Raw genomic sequence first — 15,461 nt, forward strand, 5'->3', positions numbered from 1 at the left:
GATGCCCTGCCAGGTGAGCAACGACCAGTCCTGAGTCCTGAGTGCTAAGCGGCTATACGTCCCCGTCGGCGTCGGCATTGAAATTGGGGTCCAAGCTTTACTCCGACTCGGTGACCTTGATCTTGTAGTCGGGGATGGATAACCGTCATATTATTAGCAGTTATCGCGGTCGTTGTCGTCGCTGCATAACGGGCCCTCCATAAATAGGACAAATCCCAGCCGCAGCCATGCTCAGAAAAGATCAACGGCGGTATCAACTTCCAACCCAGATATGAAATCATTCAGATGGAAGGCGCTTGATGCAACTAGATAAAACGGACTTACTTGGCTGTTTATAGGATGTGTTATTGCAAGTACCGGTGATAGCAAGGTGATAGATATGCGCTGTCGTACCGGCACTTCGTATCGCTGTTGCTGCGCGCTACGCTAGCTAGCTTCAGCTTCAACAATCAGGCTTAGTTCTGTATTCTCATCTTCAAATCCATCCACACATATTGATATTATTCGGGATCCCAAGCGTCGGCTGTTGACATTGCATGATAATGACATCAGGGTTTCCGATCTGATGGAGGGTGACTAATGGTGGTGGATGTAAAGAGCAAGCTACTTACGGATAGTATGTTAGTGAGAGAAGGACACTAGTAGAAGTATGAGACGCCACACGTAACTGTGGTAAAAGTATAAGGCGCCACCATTGTAGAGGCGTGGAAGATCACACTGGCAGAAGTATGACACGCCACCGATGTAGAAGTGCAGAACGTAATTATGGTAGAAGTATGAGATGCCAGCGTTATAGAGGTGTGGAACGTAATTGTGGTAGAAGTAGAACCCCACCCCAGTTGATGCTATGACGTGCGGAGTGTGGCATCCTCGCTGGCCTTGTCGAGGACGTTGGACTGAATCGGAACCAAAAAGATAATTGCGGGTGGGTCCAAGTTGAGTCGGCTGAATGGAGAGATGTGTTTGCGATGCACTGGAAGTAAAATGCAACGGTTGGCGAGCTGTGTCATCCGGATCCAAGTATGGGTAGTACGGGAAGGTGCTCGAACCAGACATGCACTAGAACATGGAGTATCAGTGTATACCACTGCCTATCCAACTTGCTGATAAAGCGGTACCGAAAGGTAGCCTACGATGGCCACAACGGTCCAAGGCATACAAGTAATTCGAAGTTCATGACCTATTTCTATTTTTGAATGGATACAGAGTGATGAAACTTTGAATGAAAAGTTTTTAGTTTCGGTTATGATCGGGAGACTGCTGGGCATTAAGAGCCGTTGGGAGGTGTGGGTGACTCGTTGTGGTGCATGCGGTGATCCTGAAATAGAAACCAATGGCAAAATAGTGAAGGTGGGGTACTCGAGCAGTACTTGGGTGACATGCAGTGGGTCAGAAGTGCCAACATTAAGGCTTGGTCTGTCAAAATAAAGGCTTGAATTCAGGGTTCTGGTGGTCTGGAATGATCTGGTGGTCTGGCCAAGAGGTCTGGTTGTGGCTTGGCTACCAGGCCTACCACGGATCAAATCACGGGATCATCCGTTTCCGTGCATGCCCGATAGGCTTGAAAGAAGAAAAGTTATAGTTCATGGGATGTTCAAATACTATTTTACTATGAGCGAGGTTGACGACAGCTGCGACGATCCTTCAACTTGTAGACCTTCTCTACCTCGCATGAAATCTTGTTTAAAATCTCCTTCGCATTCTGGCTCTGCCACCCCCGTAGAATCTGACACGGACGATGGCACTTGCAAGAAACATGTCGCATTTGGAACTGAACAAGTCTTTGAAGCTGATGAGTGGGATAGAACACCCACTGAAATTTCACAACGTCTCTCATACGAGTCAGTCACACGACTTTGTAAATTTCATATACTGACTTTTGGGGGTTTATAGGGACGTACTTGAGCTCAAGATGATTCAACGTTCCCTGCCTCGTGCTCAGCAGAGTCACGACCCACTTTCATCCAGGCCTTACTCTGGCGTATTTCTTCGCAACGTACCAATCCCACTCCTCCCACTAAATCCAACAACAGTATCAGCTTCACCGGCTTCACCACCAATCTCACCACCACCAACAACAGGTTATCCAGCGCTCGACCTTCATCCAAATTCAATCTTATTCGCGTCCCCGTCAAAGCAACGCTGTAGACCGATCCAATCAGCAGAGCTTAAGCCACATAACATACCAGTCCCACCTCCTCCCCTCCCTCCACCACGTACAACACCCTCTCCTCTCCCCCTAATAAAGAGTAACCTCCCTCCCCGAAAACGCTTTGCTTTCATCCCTCTTTTGGACAGCACAACCGCTAGTCCACCCCAGGACCCCTTCTCAGAACCAGAATCATGCTACAACTCAGACACAGACTGCTCCCTCTTCGCATCAGACACCGAATTCTCCACTCCCTCTCTCACAACTGCCTCTCTCGCCTCAAGTAGCCCACCAGAGTCTCCTGCTAATAGCAATACTACCAGTCCAAATCTGGAATGCGACTATCCAGAAGAAGCCTTTATCCTGAACTCGGACGTGGATGATGCTGCTGCTGAGGATTCCTATTATCCCCATATGCACAACTCTATGCGTGAACCTATGCGCGATAAAATGTCGATGCCTACCTCTGACAAGCCAATATCAAATTTCCACCCACGCCGCACATCATCAGTGCCCTCTCCGATAGACTTAGGAACGATGCAGGTCAAGCCGTTGGATGCACCGATGAAGCCCGTGGGTCCACCAAGGAAGAGATTCACGATCCCTATCGTAGCGCTCGCCGAGTCACCGTCTTCATCTTTGGGGATGGGCGGATGCGAGTACACCCACTTGTGGGCTGGGAGCGATGGACAAGGAAATAGTCTAGGGCAGGGGAATGGACAGAGACAAAAGAGCCCCTCGCGCTGTCAGTGAGTCGAGCTATCAAGGACCTTGGTTCTCCCTTATCTCCCCGCGCCTGGGAGGTAAAGCGGAGCGCGCTCGGATCGCCCCTCACGTTGATCGTTCTCAGGGCCGTCGTATCTCTTATTGCTTGGACTAGGACTCCCTCTTTTCCTTTTCTCCTTCTCTCTACACTGGACATTGGATTCCTGCGCTTGCTACCTTATTCGAGTACAACGACGTTCCTTGATCGTTTATTCCATCTATTACTATACACAGCGGACATTCATTCCGTAGCCACCTACCCACCGCCTCATTCCTTCTGCCGCTCATATATTTATAGCTCGGACCCCAAGCTCCAACACATCCCCAGCATAGTACGCGCACGCTCACGCTCCGTCGACGCATGTATCATATCATACCTCACTTCAACTCGTCTTACGGTTAGCTATACACATACATACATAGTATTTGCTTAGACTTTTTTCTTATTTGATTTAGTTGAGTGGAACCTCAGGCGACGTCGCAGCAAGAACTTGAAGGTATCATAATGAGCGTTGCAGAAACCATGTTTAAAGGCTGTACTAGGATAGTACAAGACCTGCAACGCACAGCCTCCCCACCCTATCGAATCCAACACTATCTTTTCACAACCGAACTAAACCGAAAACCCGCCTGCCGTGTTCACTCAGACAAAACGGGATTCATAATCCGCACGTTCGATTTCTCCACCATCGTATTCACAGGAGCTCTGACGATCACCGCGTGAGGGTGGTCATGGGTAGAATGGATTGGATGGCTTACCTGTGGCTTGTACTCTGAGGCGTGGGGAATGTTGGAGTCACTGCGTAGCTTGATGCTATCGTCCTGTGCAAAAGTGAGTGGATGTGGATGTGGAGAGGGAGAGAAGGGGTGTCATACATGACACAAGTTGCTACAGTTCCCCGTCAGTGAGCATCAAAGACAAGATCGAATCTCGACATGGACGTACCAGGCCAAGCAAAGAACACATTCATAATATCTTATATCACCCCATCAATCAATCAACATCGCCTCAGGACACGTGGTCGCCACTCACAATTAAGGTCCAACCAAGAAAATATCTAGACATACTTCAGCACGAGCACGAACATGATACGACAAAGAAAAGAACGTACGGCCGGAAGGACACTAGCAAAAAACACAATGAAATACAGGATGATGCCTTGGGTACGGATGATCGTGACGAGAGACAATGACGAGGAGCGCCAATAGCCGAAGATCGTCAGTTTCAAGAGCACAAAGTCTAATATCGTAGCTGTCATAAATCTTAAGTACTGTGCTTTGATACAAGACCAGACGGGACTCACTGTACAGGGACGTAGCAGCTGAATATGTGGGATTCACAATCATGAATCCGCAGAATTCGGAAGTTGGAGGTGATGATGAGATTTGTGTTTCTTTTGAGTCTGTTTTTGAGGAGGGGTGAGAGGTCAGGTGGCTGGCGTGTATACGGATGTAGGATGCATACCTAGAATCATCATGAACCAGTGTCCTAGAGTCATCAGCCCCATGAACAGACAGACAAAACGGTTGGTCTTCCAAACGGTCCATCTTGAGCATGGTATGAGACCAAGTAACCACCAAGAACAGGAGAGACTCACGTCCGGATGACAAGGTTCGTGGATGTACAAGCCACAACGATATTACCCGAGAACTGGGACGAATATCAAAAGAAAGAAATCATATGACAAGCGAACGCCCTACCGCCAGGAATTTCAACACGTCTGCAATGATTGACAAGTGTAAGGGAAACGAACGCAGTGGTTGCTCTGATGCTTACAATAGCAGTCGATATGGGACGGGATGGCGACGCTGGTCACGGAGCTGAAGTTGGATGAGTACCAGCACCGAGTATTGTCGTAGACGCACTGACGAGAGTATAAGAGTCACGAGAAAGCACGTCCGACCGATCAAATAGGGAACCTGAAGAAACGCGTCAAATTCAATCACAAACGACACCATAAATGTGTTCACCATTCGCCATCGAAATGGAAGCTGGCGACGAAGTAGAGCACTTTCGACCTGGCAGGAATTCATGTAACTCCATCTTTTGATATATCGATCTCTGTGTAAGCTTCAGTGGAAACATGAAGGAGAAACACACCCGTATAATCCTAGCATGACAAAGGTGATATCGACGAGAACTGCGCTCCAGTCCTCGATCACTTGTGAATCTTGCCAATTGACCATATCGAGAGGCACAGCGGACAGGAGAGGTTTGGCCCCAAGCAAATTCGACGCTGTTGTCGGAAGGGAGGAGGGTGGCGTGAGATGAGATGATCGGAAAGCTTGATGAGTCTTGATATATGATATACGACCCGGCATCACCCATTGAAACAGCTTTTCAGTCCCAAGCTTAAGGGTCCGACGTCCATGGGAAGGAACGATGAGTGGGCCAAAAGTTGCAAAGTTCCCTGAAAAACTTATACCAGTTTGGGTGGACGGTCACATGCACACACATGTTGTTGCGAACCTGTTGTCACGCTAGTCATAAACTGACGATGCAGAGCTCAAACACTATGACCATGTCTGATTTACCTAGTCAAAGGATTCGAGAGACGTGCCACAGGGCATCTAGAAGACTTGTTGTTAAGTTGGTGATTTGTATCTGACGACCCATGGACAGATCAGACTTCAAAACATGGGCAACTTGTTAATTGCAACGGCCCCAGGCTGCGAGAGAGAAACGAGCCTCGGTCTGGATGGAAAAGACTGAACGCGAACTAGATGCGGCCTACGGTACGATCAACGACACTTATAAAACAAAATTAATGCTTAGTCAACACAGACTTTCCATTCGCTTTTCCATATGTTCCATTACAGATGCCATATACTCAACAAGCAGGTGCAATGTCACGGACTCCGGGATGAAGCGTTAGAACGCCCTTTTGTCGCAGTACTGCAGTTGGCAGACCTGGATCGGCTCTTTCCTACATTCTGCCAATTGTCTGCATGTTGCATGCATAGCTATAGTACATCTAATAAATACGCCAGACTTCAATTCCCGCATGCGCCGATTGACGCTCACAACTCGCAGCCTAACTTGTCAAAGGACTATTCAATTGCAGGGCCATCATGATCATGATCCTGACACTCGCCCGATGCAGGTCAAACAGTCATCATTGGTGCCGTTAAAGGTCGAATAAGCTCATATCAATTTGAGAGCGGTTAGGCTCCGAATATCGGAATCATATAGAACCGGAAAAGGCTTGACACTTCTACTAGTCCTGCCACGGCACAGGTCCTGTATTACTCGGCTACCGACATACAAAACTGCGAGCGAACAGCATCTGGGAGCTCCAAATCTCTCTCATTCGCGGGAATGTCAAATCTTCCCCTGCTTGGTTCAGTCGACTGCAGTTCCCGCTACGATGCAGCTCCTAGCGGAAGCAGTGATGGCGGTTTAGCCTTTCCTCTAGATGACATTGATAGACCAATTGTGGAGAAGAGGCTTCTCCGCAAGTTAGACCTTCGGGTAGCCTTTCTAGTTCTGGTTTACATTATGAACATCGTGAGTCGTCAGCGCACGTACTTTTGCCCTGACTGCCTAAAACGCCCGCGCAGATGGACCGTACTAATATAGCGTAAGCGGGCCTTCGAAAACATATGGGATAAAATAGCTTAACCACCTACAAGTGCAGCGAGGCTGCGTGGCTTCGAAGAGGACCTTGGAATGACGGGGAATCAATTTAATACACTCACCAGCATATTTTTTGTGGGGTATCTATTCACCCAGGCTCCTTCGTATGTACTAACACCTTATCGTCATGCGGCATATCTGATAATTTGAAAGCAACATGATCTTAAACCACATGAGAAGGCCATCATTGTACCTCTCGGGGTGTATGATAACATGGGCTGCTATTACCATGTGTATGAGTACGTCGCACGGCTTTCACTTGATCGACATTGGCTGACGAGGGATCATGAAAGGTGCGGTACAAACGTCGGTGTCTAGATCTTTTAATGCTGTCCGTTCTTAACGTTGCTCTAGATATCCTGCCGCTCTTATTTTTCGCTTCTTTATTGGATTTGTAGAGGCGGCATTCTTTCCTGGAGCTATATTTCTTCTTTCGCGATGGTTTAGTATCCCAATACATCCTAACAGCACATACTGAAGTTCCTCCAGGTACAAGCGTGATGAACTAGGGTTACGCACAGCATTCCTTTTTTGCGGCACCTCTATCAGTTATGCTTTTAGTGCTCTTATTGCGTCTGGAATTTTAGCAGGCCTAGACGGTGTACTAGGTTTTACGGCTTGGAGGTCTGAGCCGAAATGCGCGTACTTTCAAAAGTCAAATTGTTCTGATTTTTCCGCTGCAGGTGGCTCTTCTTTGTGGAGGGCGCTTTGACCATCGCCACTGCAGTGTGTGCAATCTGGATTTTACCCGATTTTCCTTCAACGCCGAGCGTCTGGCTTTTGCCCGATGAACAGATACTGGCCAAGCAACGGATGGAGGAAGAAGTTGTGGCTAGAATTGAGCACGAAGGCAAGCCCGAAGAGAACACCTCTGGTCTTGCCGAGGCTCTTATGGATTGGAGGGTGTGGTGGCTTGGTGTTGCTCTTAATTTGATCATGTCTTCGACATCATTCACCAATTTTTTTCCGACACTATCCGCTACAATGGGTTACAGCACGACGACTAGCCTCTTTCTCTGCGCACCTCCGTGGATTTTGGGGACTGCAACCTCGTTTGTTGTGGCCAGGTCAGTATTTACTTCACATAGGTCCGATAGGTGAATTGACAATAGTGAATCAAGGCACTCCGACATAACTGGTGATCGCTTCTGGCATATTGCCGGTCCTCTACTCGTGGGCATCGCTGGGTTTATCATTGCAATTTCTACAATGAATACAGGCATGCGATATCTGTCACTGTAGGAACCTTTCTTTCCTCCTTCTGTGATTTCACAGGTTTACGTGCCCCACACAGTTTCCTTATGGCTCAGAGCCCCATCGCCTATGCTGTCGCTTTGACCTGGGTCATGAATACCTTTTCCCAATCACAGTCTAAACGCGCTGCAGCCATCGCATTGATAAACACTATGGCATCAGTTGGCAACGCTACTTCACCGTCAGTTCACAGCGACCTCGTGCTCTAGCTGGTACTGACACTATCACAGATACTTTTGGCCGTCCAGTTGGGGACCTTCATACGTCAACTCGTGTCTTATTTGCATCTTGACAAGCGTCGTGTCCATTGCGATGTTCTGGGTATTTAGGGAACACCTTTCCCGGTGTAACGAAGCTGCTGAAGCCGAAGAGCAAGTTCTAGGACTACCCGAGGGTTTTAGATATCTCCTCTAGCGCGTGGTTGACTACTGATAGGATCCCGTTGGTGTATATAAATGTATACCAGGGCACACAAATAAGATATTCGGGATATCTTATTTAGTGAGTCATAAATTAATGACGGAGAGCTCCATTGTACTTGTTTTGACTTTTATTGTCGGATCGATGTGATGATTGCACAGAAACTGGCAGTTGACCTGTACATGATAATGGTATTCTTTCGCGCAGAAAGAAGGCACTAACCTCCGGACAGTGGCAGACATGATCCAGCAGCTTCAGTGTTGACAATGAATCATGAATGACACAGTAATCTATGGAAAGCTCACAGTGCTTTGCATTAAGAAGCTGTAGCTTGCTGGTGCAACCCCTCTTATCTATGTTTCTGCTCAGTGAGTCACCCTTCAAGTACGGCATTATCAAAGTAAACGTCCGAAGGTGAACGGCTCGCGAAGTAGTAAATATTTAAAAAGACCACGACGAAACTTGAAATAAATACAAAGGAATTCTCGTGCATTCTGCAGACTAGTACCCGATAAGTGACAATCGTGTCGAACATCTCCCATGTTACACACTACTGTTAGTTTCCACATGGACACCTTCTTGGAAATCAATTGAAGTCATAGCGGTTGCTGTATCAGAGTCGGCCACGAGCTTGGCATGGTATTCTCGAACGCTAAGGATGAGGCGTGGTCCTAGCACAGACAGCTGCGCAGCGACGAAGATTTGAGTAAAACCATAATAAATTTGAACGTCCAGGGAAAATGCATTCTATAGAAATGATGAATCATGGCCGCATGTAGAAGTTGGTGACAGGTCGGCGTACCGCTACGAGCGTTGGAGAGAATAAACCGATACGGAAGCAAGCAACAGCAAAAAAGCTAGCACGTGGAGAACGTGAGGCGGACGAAGACAACCGCATTTAAATTATGAGCTCACCTCGCAAAGTAACTAACGTGAGTTTGCATCAACACCGTAAAACAGTCCCCGATGATACCTCCTGACGAGTGTTGTCGCAGTTCACGGAAGTGCTTCACAGCAATCCAGACTGCGAGACACAGTGCAAGGACCTCCCATACAGTGCCAAGTACCCAAGTCATGCAAGACAAAAATGGGGAATCTCCCGCATACTCAGTCAGACACAGATAGGTGCCTGAGAGAACGAATTCCTCTGGTATTTGTCAGTGAGCCTGATGCACTCAAATATTTCATACATAATTAGAGCTTACCCCCTGAAGTGTCTATCGTCATTATTGCGCCCATCACTACATTGGCGATTCTGGTGGCCAGAAAAATGACAACGAGAAATATCAGCACCTTTCTAGATCGCTGATACATGGCATGCAACCGAGCAATCATGATGACTTGCGTGGTGTTTCAGTCAAGTCAAATCATGGAGGTGTAATGCTCACCGCTCAGTATTATATCTACAACATCGCCCGTCCAATCAAGTGCATTGAATATGATGAGGCCTGACGAATCCAGTAACTCGATTAGTTCTCAGCTTGGGGGATTCGCAGGGTCAAAAAACTCACAACTGTGGGTGTCGTTATATTGAACCAACGAGTTGTTCGAGAATCTCACTCACCCCTACATTGTAGTTCAGTCATTCTGATGGGAGTGGAAGGCATTGATGTGGAATACTCACTGCATCTGTCACCGAAAATGTTGGAACACTGACTGTATGCCGCCCGTCACAAGAAAGAAACAGAGTCTATGCGAGGAGACATACACAATATGTTGATCCTATCGTGAGAGATGGTTGATGAGCGTAATACCAATGGCTTGAACGTCGAAACTTACACAGCGTGCCCTACTGCAACATAACGTGCCTTAAATATGTTCGCGTCAGTACAACTTGCTAACCACACTTGAAACACAAATTACTATACATACAACAAAATACAGAACGGTCATCAGGGACCAACGCTGCCTCTGCAGTAAATTAGTTGTGTTATTTCCATATCGTTCTTTTGATGTGGGAGTGCGCTCACCCAGACCAGTTCGACCTATAAAACTATTATCAGCGAGGTGACTGCTCCTGCAAAGGCGTCGACCTACCTCTTGTCCGAACGTAAGTCCTAAAAATCTCATGTTAGTGATCTTTTCATGCGTTATGTTGCTCACCCCAATCGTACATTACCCCAGCAAAGGAGGCAACTGCAAAGCCGCAGCCAAAAGTTAATCGAGTCATTACGGTCATCATGCAGCTGGCTCTGAACAAACCTATAAAATAGCTGCTAATAAGATTTCCATTGATGACTGGCCACCAACTGGGATCATTCGAGACTTGGGTCATGCTATTAGAGGATGAGTGTGAGCGAGTCGGGGAACTTGGTGGATATATAACGATTGCATTCGTGCTTGATATACCACCATCCGGCGCTCCTATGAATTAATTAGCAAGGGAACGTGTATCCAGGTATCGATGAGATCAACATGGAAGTTGTTAATAAAGTCGCAAAGCAGCAATTAGCGCGCAGAATGTTCGAACGCCGCAAAAGATCGAACTGTTCGTGATTAGGTTTGGCAACGTGCCATGGCTAGCAGTGTGATCTTCGAAGTACAGCAGAGGGATTATGAAATCACTCCATTGTTCTAACACAGGTTTGAACAGCACTCACTGAGGTTGCCATCATAATAGATATTAATTTTCTCTCAAGGTTAGCAAAGTTTTTTTTAATCTTGTTTGAATCCGTTCTGATTATCAGTAAAACCTTTTTTCTAATTCATTTACACACTGAATACGACCAAAAGTACATGCGTAGTATTCGATTCCTCGTCATAAAACACGATCGCCGTATGTGGCGATGAGGGCAGTCGTACAAAGAAAGTGGGAGGATGTACAAAGAAGGGGAGAAAAGGGTATTTGTACAAAAGGAGGGAGTTGCTGTACAAAGAAAAACCGATCAGTGATTTAGACAGGAACGGAGGCAGTAGGAACGAAAGCGGTGACAAAGGGGCGGTGACGGTACACGCTTGAATGCAAAGTTAATGAATGCGTGATGATCCAGTTCGGTGGTCGGTAAGTAATGGTGGAATCGGATGGATGCACCGGTGGATAGAAGATCAATCGTGTTGATGAGTTTGAGGAACGAATAGCTGGTTGGGAGAGGGATAATCAGAGAGAAATCTGCCATTCGTTGAAGAAAAAAATCTCCTCCATCCGTGAAAAACTGTTCCAAGGGGACGGAGAGACTGGTACTGATGAGATCAAAAAAAAATAGTGAGCGTGAACGGCACGTTTCATGGCACGAGCGAGAGTGAGGGTGGTTGCTTGAAACGGAGAACGAAGGAGTGGGCATAATCACGCACAATGGCGAACAAGCGAGTGTGTGCATTCTAATCCTAATAAATACAGAATGAAATATGGGTCATCAGCAGACACAAGGTGAGAGACATGCGATACATACCTTTAATAATTGGCAAACGAAAAAGACAGGTCAGGAATGAAGGAATAGGTGGGGTGGAGGCGAACAGGACGAATATAAAAAGACTTGTAGTTGAACAATTCAACAAAGTACCATAACCCGGTCAAAGGCGAGGGTAAGAGAGGATTAAGAAATAAGCAAACATAAGTAAGAAGCGACCTGCAAGCTGCGAACAAAAAAAAGACGTAGAGGCAAACTCGTCAGATGAAGATGAAAACACTTGAGTGAGATGAGGGCGTTCCTGAAACGGTCTTGCACTTGGTCACGTGGTTGTTCGGATTGTGATGCCCGGGCCGCTTTGCTCATTGATTATCGCAGACTCCGCGGTTTCTTATCTACTACATTGGTTATTTGTATCATGTTCTATGTAAAATCCACGGGTTTGTTCTGTTACCATTTGTCCGATTGGTCTAGTGTTTACCACGGCGGGTTTGCATTATATTGCTCGGTTACCGACCGTAAAACTGCAGGCTAATACATCTAGGAACTCCGAATCTCTCTTATTCACAGGAATGTCAGATCTTCCCCTACTTGGTTCCGTCGACTGCAGTCCCCGCTACGATGCTACCTCTAGCGGAAGCAGTGATGACGGTCCAACTCTTCCTCTAGATAACATCGGCAGATCAACCGTGGAGAAGAGGCTTCTCCGCAAGTTGGACCTTCGAGTAGCCTTCCTAGTTCTGGTTTACATTATGAATATCGTGAGTCGTGAGTACACTTACTGTTTTTAACTACCTCAAATCCCTGCGCAGATGGACCGTACTAATGTAGTGTAAGTGTTCCTTCGAAAATATCAAATAGCTTGACCACCTAGTGATCTGCAAGTGCTGCGAGGCTTCGAGGCTTCGAGGAGGACCTTGACATGACTGGGAATCAATTTAATACACTTATCGGTATCCTTAATGTAGGTTATTTGGTAACGCAAGCTCCTTCGTACGTTCCGATACCTTATCATTCTGCGGCCGCATATCTGACAAGGACTTGAAAGCAACATGATCTTACACCGCATGAAAAGGCCATCATTATACCTGTCGAGCTGTATGATGGTATGGGCTGCCATCACCATGTACATGAGTACGTCGCACAACTTTCATTCGATCGACATTGGCTGACGAGGGATCATGAAAGGTGCGGTACAAACGTTGGTCACCAGATTTTGTAATGCTGCCCACTATTAACAGCACTCTAGATATCGCGCGGCTCTTATCTTGCGCTTTTTTATTGGATTTGTGGAGGCGACATTCTTTCCCGGAGCTATATTCATTCTGTCACGATGGTATGATATCCCAATACATCCTAACAGTACATACTGGAGTTTCCCTAGGTACAAGCGCAATGAACTAGGGTTGCGCACAGTATTTCTTTTTTGCGGCAACTCCATCAGTAATGCTTTGAGTGCTCTTATTGCGTCGGGAATTGTAGCAAGCCTAGATGGTGTACTAGGTTTTACGGCTTGGAGGTCTGAGCCGAAATGCGCGTGCTTTCCAAAAAGTAATTTTGTCCTGATTTCCCTGCTGCAGGTGGCTCTTCTTCGTGGAGGGCGCTTTGACCTTCACCATCGCAGTGTTTGCAATCTGGATTTTGCCCGATTTTCCTTCAACGCCGAGCGTCTGGCTTTTGCCTGATGAACAGATACTGGCCAAGCAACGGATGGAGGAAGAAGTTGTGGCTAGAATCGAGTACGATGGCAAGCCCGAGGAGAATTTCTCTGGTCTTACCGAGGCTCTTATGGATTGGAGGGTATGGTGGCTTGGTGTTACTCTTCATTTGATCCTTTCCTCGATGTCATTCACCACTTTTTTCCCAACGTTATCCGCCACAATGGGTTACAGCGCGACGACTAGCCTCTTTCTCTGCGCACCTCCGTGGATTTTGGGAACCGCAACCTCATTTGTCGTGGCCAGGTCAGTATTTACTTCACGCAGGTCCGATAGGTGAATTAACAATACTGAATTAAGGCACTCCGACGTAACTGGTGATCGCTTCTGGCATATTGCCGGTCCTCTACTCGTTGGCATCGCTGGGTTTATTATTGCAATTTCTACAATGAACACGGCTGTGCGATATCTGTCACTGTAGGAAACATCCCTTCCTCCTTCTGTGATTCCACGAGCTTACGTGCTCCACGCAGATTCTTCATGGCTCAGAGTCCAGTGGCCTATGCTGTCTCTTTGACCTGGGTCTTGAATACCTTTTCCCAATCGCAGTCTAAACGCGCTGCGGCTGTCGCACTAGTAAGCACCATGGCATCAACTGGCCTCGTTAGTTCATCGTCAGTTCACAACGACCTCATGCTCTAGTTAGCACTGACGCTGTCGCAGATACTTTTGGCCGTCCAGTTGGGGACCTTCATATGTGAACTCGTATCTCATCTGCATCTTGGCAGGTATCGTGTCCATTGCGATGTGCTGGGTATTTAAGGAGCACCTTTCTCGGTGTAATGAAGTTGCAGAAGCCGAAGAGAAAGCTCTAGGGCTACCTGAGGGTTTTAGATATCTCCTCTAGGGTGTGGTTGGCAACTGATAGGATCCTGTCAGTTAAATGTGGATGGATGGACCCCAAAGCACACAAATAAAATATATTATTTGGCGAGTCATAAATTGGCGATAGAGAGCTCTATCATGATGATGATGGTACTTGTTTTATGGCATCGACTTTTATGGTCGGATTGATGTGAGAATTGCGCAGAAGACTTGCTATTGACCTGCTGATATGTGCATGATGGCGAGAATTACAGTCGCACGGAAAGAAAACATCGACCTCGAGATACCAATCAGCAACTTCAGTATCAACAATAGAATGAATCACGAATGACACAGTAGTCTGCTTAAGTACTCAGAGGAAACTTGAAGATGTGTCCAAGAAACGAGAGAATAAAGGCGTCGCCACCTCGGAGGACGCAGCGGCGGAGTAACTGGGACAATGGATAAGGGAAGCCTTTGTGTCTTGAGGTTGTGAAGCAGAGTCATGTTAACGTGGTGCGATCACTGAGTACTATGCAAGAGAGAGGGTCTGATTCGCACGCAGCGGGATCGGAAGCAATATCGCCTAACTAGATACTACATAGTGCGGTAATCGACATTTGATATTAAAGTTGCTTCCGGGGGCAGCGCCGCAGGCCCGCAGCGGACTCAGCGACCGCCATTCCTTGACTGCCGTAAAGTCATGACGTGGTAAAGTTATTTTTCCGAAGTTCAACTTGGAAGTACGGTATTAATCTCCAACTCCATATTATCATGATTGAACCCGGAAGACTCTACGACGCATATATCGATCCTTGGTTGCAGAGATGGAAACTATCATCCTCAGGAGTGTCATATCGCCCCCTGCTTGCTGCAGACGACTACGGTTCCCAATACGATCTTTCTGGCAGCAGTGATGATAATCCAACACCTGTTTTGGATTACATCGACAGATCACTTGTGGAGAAGAGGCTTCTCCGTAAGTTGGACTTTCGGGTAGCCTTCCTAGTTCTGGTTTACATTATGAACTATGTGAGTCGGTGTACCTCGTGTTCCCTTAACTACCTAAAATCTCTTCACAGATGGACCGCACTAATGCAGCGTATGTGGGCTTTCGAAATTGCATGGAGTAGAGTTACTTAATTGTCCACTTGCAAGTGCAGCGAGGTTGCGTGGTTACGAAGAGGACCTTGGCATGGTCGGGACTCAATTTAACACACTTACCAGCATCCTTTATGTGGGGTATTTGTTGACGCAAGCTCCTTCGTATGTTCTGACACCTTATCACTCTGCGCCATCTCTGATAATTCTAAAGCAACATGGTCTTACATCGCATGAAAAGGCCATCACTATACCTCTCGAGCTGC

At 46.9% G+C, this 15,461-nt stretch overlaps 5 protein-coding genes across 5 annotated transcripts; 3 read left to right on the forward strand and 2 right to left on the reverse strand.

Moving 5' to 3' along the window:
- Window positions 1-200: 200 nt before the first annotated feature.
- F5891DRAFT_453878 (uncharacterized protein) lies at window positions 201-1,481 on the reverse strand. Its single transcript, XM_041371891.1, has 4 exons — window positions 1,119-1,481; window positions 669-1,059; window positions 325-603; window positions 201-257 (listed from the first exon to the last, which is right to left on the reverse strand). The coding sequence occupies exons 1-3, from the start codon at window positions 1,266-1,268 to the stop codon at window positions 476-478; spliced, it is 669 nt and encodes a 222-aa protein (XP_041224189.1). The 5' UTR covers window positions 1,269-1,481; the 3' UTR covers window positions 201-257; window positions 325-475.
- Window positions 1,482-1,545: 64 nt separating this feature from the next.
- F5891DRAFT_1042984 (uncharacterized protein) lies at window positions 1,546-3,386 on the forward strand (the record flags this gene model as incomplete). Its single annotated transcript, XM_041362125.1, has 2 exons — window positions 1,546-1,841; window positions 1,894-3,386. 2 exons carry the CDS (start codon window positions 1,549-1,551, stop codon window positions 2,900-2,902), a joined length of 1,302 nt encoding a protein of 433 aa, XP_041224190.1. The 3' UTR covers window positions 2,903-3,386.
- On the reverse strand, window positions 3,387-5,335 carry F5891DRAFT_1043003 (uncharacterized protein). The gene is made up of 11 exons (XM_041362126.1): window positions 4,886-5,335; window positions 4,785-4,834; window positions 4,692-4,735; window positions 4,616-4,635; window positions 4,513-4,565; window positions 4,380-4,462; window positions 4,219-4,317; window positions 4,027-4,166; window positions 3,948-3,972; window positions 3,674-3,890; window positions 3,387-3,620 (listed from the first exon to the last, which is right to left on the reverse strand). Exons 1-10 carry the CDS (start codon window positions 4,946-4,948, stop codon window positions 3,817-3,819), a joined length of 651 nt encoding a protein of 216 aa, XP_041224191.1. The 5' UTR covers window positions 4,949-5,335; the 3' UTR covers window positions 3,387-3,620; window positions 3,674-3,816.
- An 898-nt stretch (window positions 5,336-6,233) lies between these two features.
- On the forward strand, window positions 6,234-8,323 carry F5891DRAFT_1279399 (MFS general substrate transporter; the record flags this gene model as incomplete). Its single annotated transcript, XM_041370352.1, has 11 exons — window positions 6,234-6,422; window positions 6,476-6,495; window positions 6,548-6,655; window positions 6,705-6,790; window positions 6,845-6,857; window positions 6,906-6,992; window positions 7,041-7,175; window positions 7,235-7,618; window positions 7,673-7,789; window positions 7,846-7,986; window positions 8,036-8,323. 11 exons carry the CDS (start codon window positions 6,234-6,236, stop codon window positions 8,217-8,219), a joined length of 1,464 nt encoding a protein of 487 aa, XP_041224192.1. The 3' UTR covers window positions 8,220-8,323.
- A 3,633-nt stretch (window positions 8,324-11,956) lies between these two features.
- F5891DRAFT_454315 (MFS general substrate transporter) lies at window positions 11,957-14,287 on the forward strand. The gene is made up of 11 exons (XM_041371892.1): window positions 11,957-12,333; window positions 12,385-12,404; window positions 12,458-12,565; window positions 12,621-12,706; window positions 12,761-12,773; window positions 12,822-12,908; window positions 12,957-13,091; window positions 13,153-13,536; window positions 13,591-13,707; window positions 13,764-13,904; window positions 13,954-14,287. Exons 1-11 carry the CDS (start codon window positions 12,145-12,147, stop codon window positions 14,135-14,137), a joined length of 1,464 nt encoding a protein of 487 aa, XP_041224193.1. The 5' UTR covers window positions 11,957-12,144; the 3' UTR covers window positions 14,138-14,287.
- The last annotated feature ends 1,174 nt before the right edge of the window (window positions 14,288-15,461 follow it).

This window comes from Suillus fuscotomentosus (assembly GCF_016647785.1).
Source record: "Suillus fuscotomentosus strain FC203 chromosome Unknown F5891scaffold_38, whole genome shotgun sequence".
Classification (NCBI taxonomy): Eukaryota; Fungi; Basidiomycota; class Agaricomycetes; order Boletales; family Suillaceae; genus Suillus; species Suillus fuscotomentosus.

Excerpts from the sequence above, each read along its gene's own strand:
- F5891DRAFT_454315 (XM_041371892.1), top strand. The coding sequence starts at position 12,145 with ATGTCAGATCTTCCCCTACTTGGTTCCGTCGACTGCAGTCCCCGCTAC. Across the intron at positions 13,537-13,590 it reads ACCTCATTTGTCGTGGCCAG|GCACTCCGACGTAACTGGTG; the intron begins GTCAGTATTTAC and ends TACTGAATTAAG. Across the intron at positions 13,905-13,953 it reads ACTGGCCTCGTTAGTTCATC|ATACTTTTGGCCGTCCAGTT; the intron begins GTCAGTTCACAA and ends ACGCTGTCGCAG.
- F5891DRAFT_1043003 (XM_041362126.1), bottom strand. The coding sequence starts at position 4,948 with ATGAATTCCTGCCAGGTCGAAAGTGCTCTACTTCGTCGCCAGCTTCCA. Across the intron at positions 4,736-4,784 it reads CTCGTGACTCTTATACTCTC|CTCCGTGACCAGCGTCGCCA; the intron begins GTCAGTGCGTCT and ends ATCCAACTTCAG. Across the intron at positions 4,566-4,615 it reads ACGTGTTGAAATTCCTGGCG|TTCTCGGGTAATATCGTTGT; the intron begins GTAGGGCGTTCG and ends TATTCGTCCCAG.
- F5891DRAFT_453878 (XM_041371891.1), bottom strand. The coding sequence starts at position 1,268 with ATGCCCAGCAGTCTCCCGATCATAACCGAAACTAAAAACTTTTCATTC. Across the intron at positions 1,060-1,118 it reads CCATCGTAGGCTACCTTTCG|TGCATGTCTGGTTCGAGCAC; the intron begins GTACCGCTTTAT and ends TCCATGTTCTAG. Across the intron at positions 604-668 it reads CGCCTTATACTTTTACCACA|CTTGCTCTTTACATCCACCA; the intron begins GTTACGTGTGGC and ends ATCCGTAAGTAG.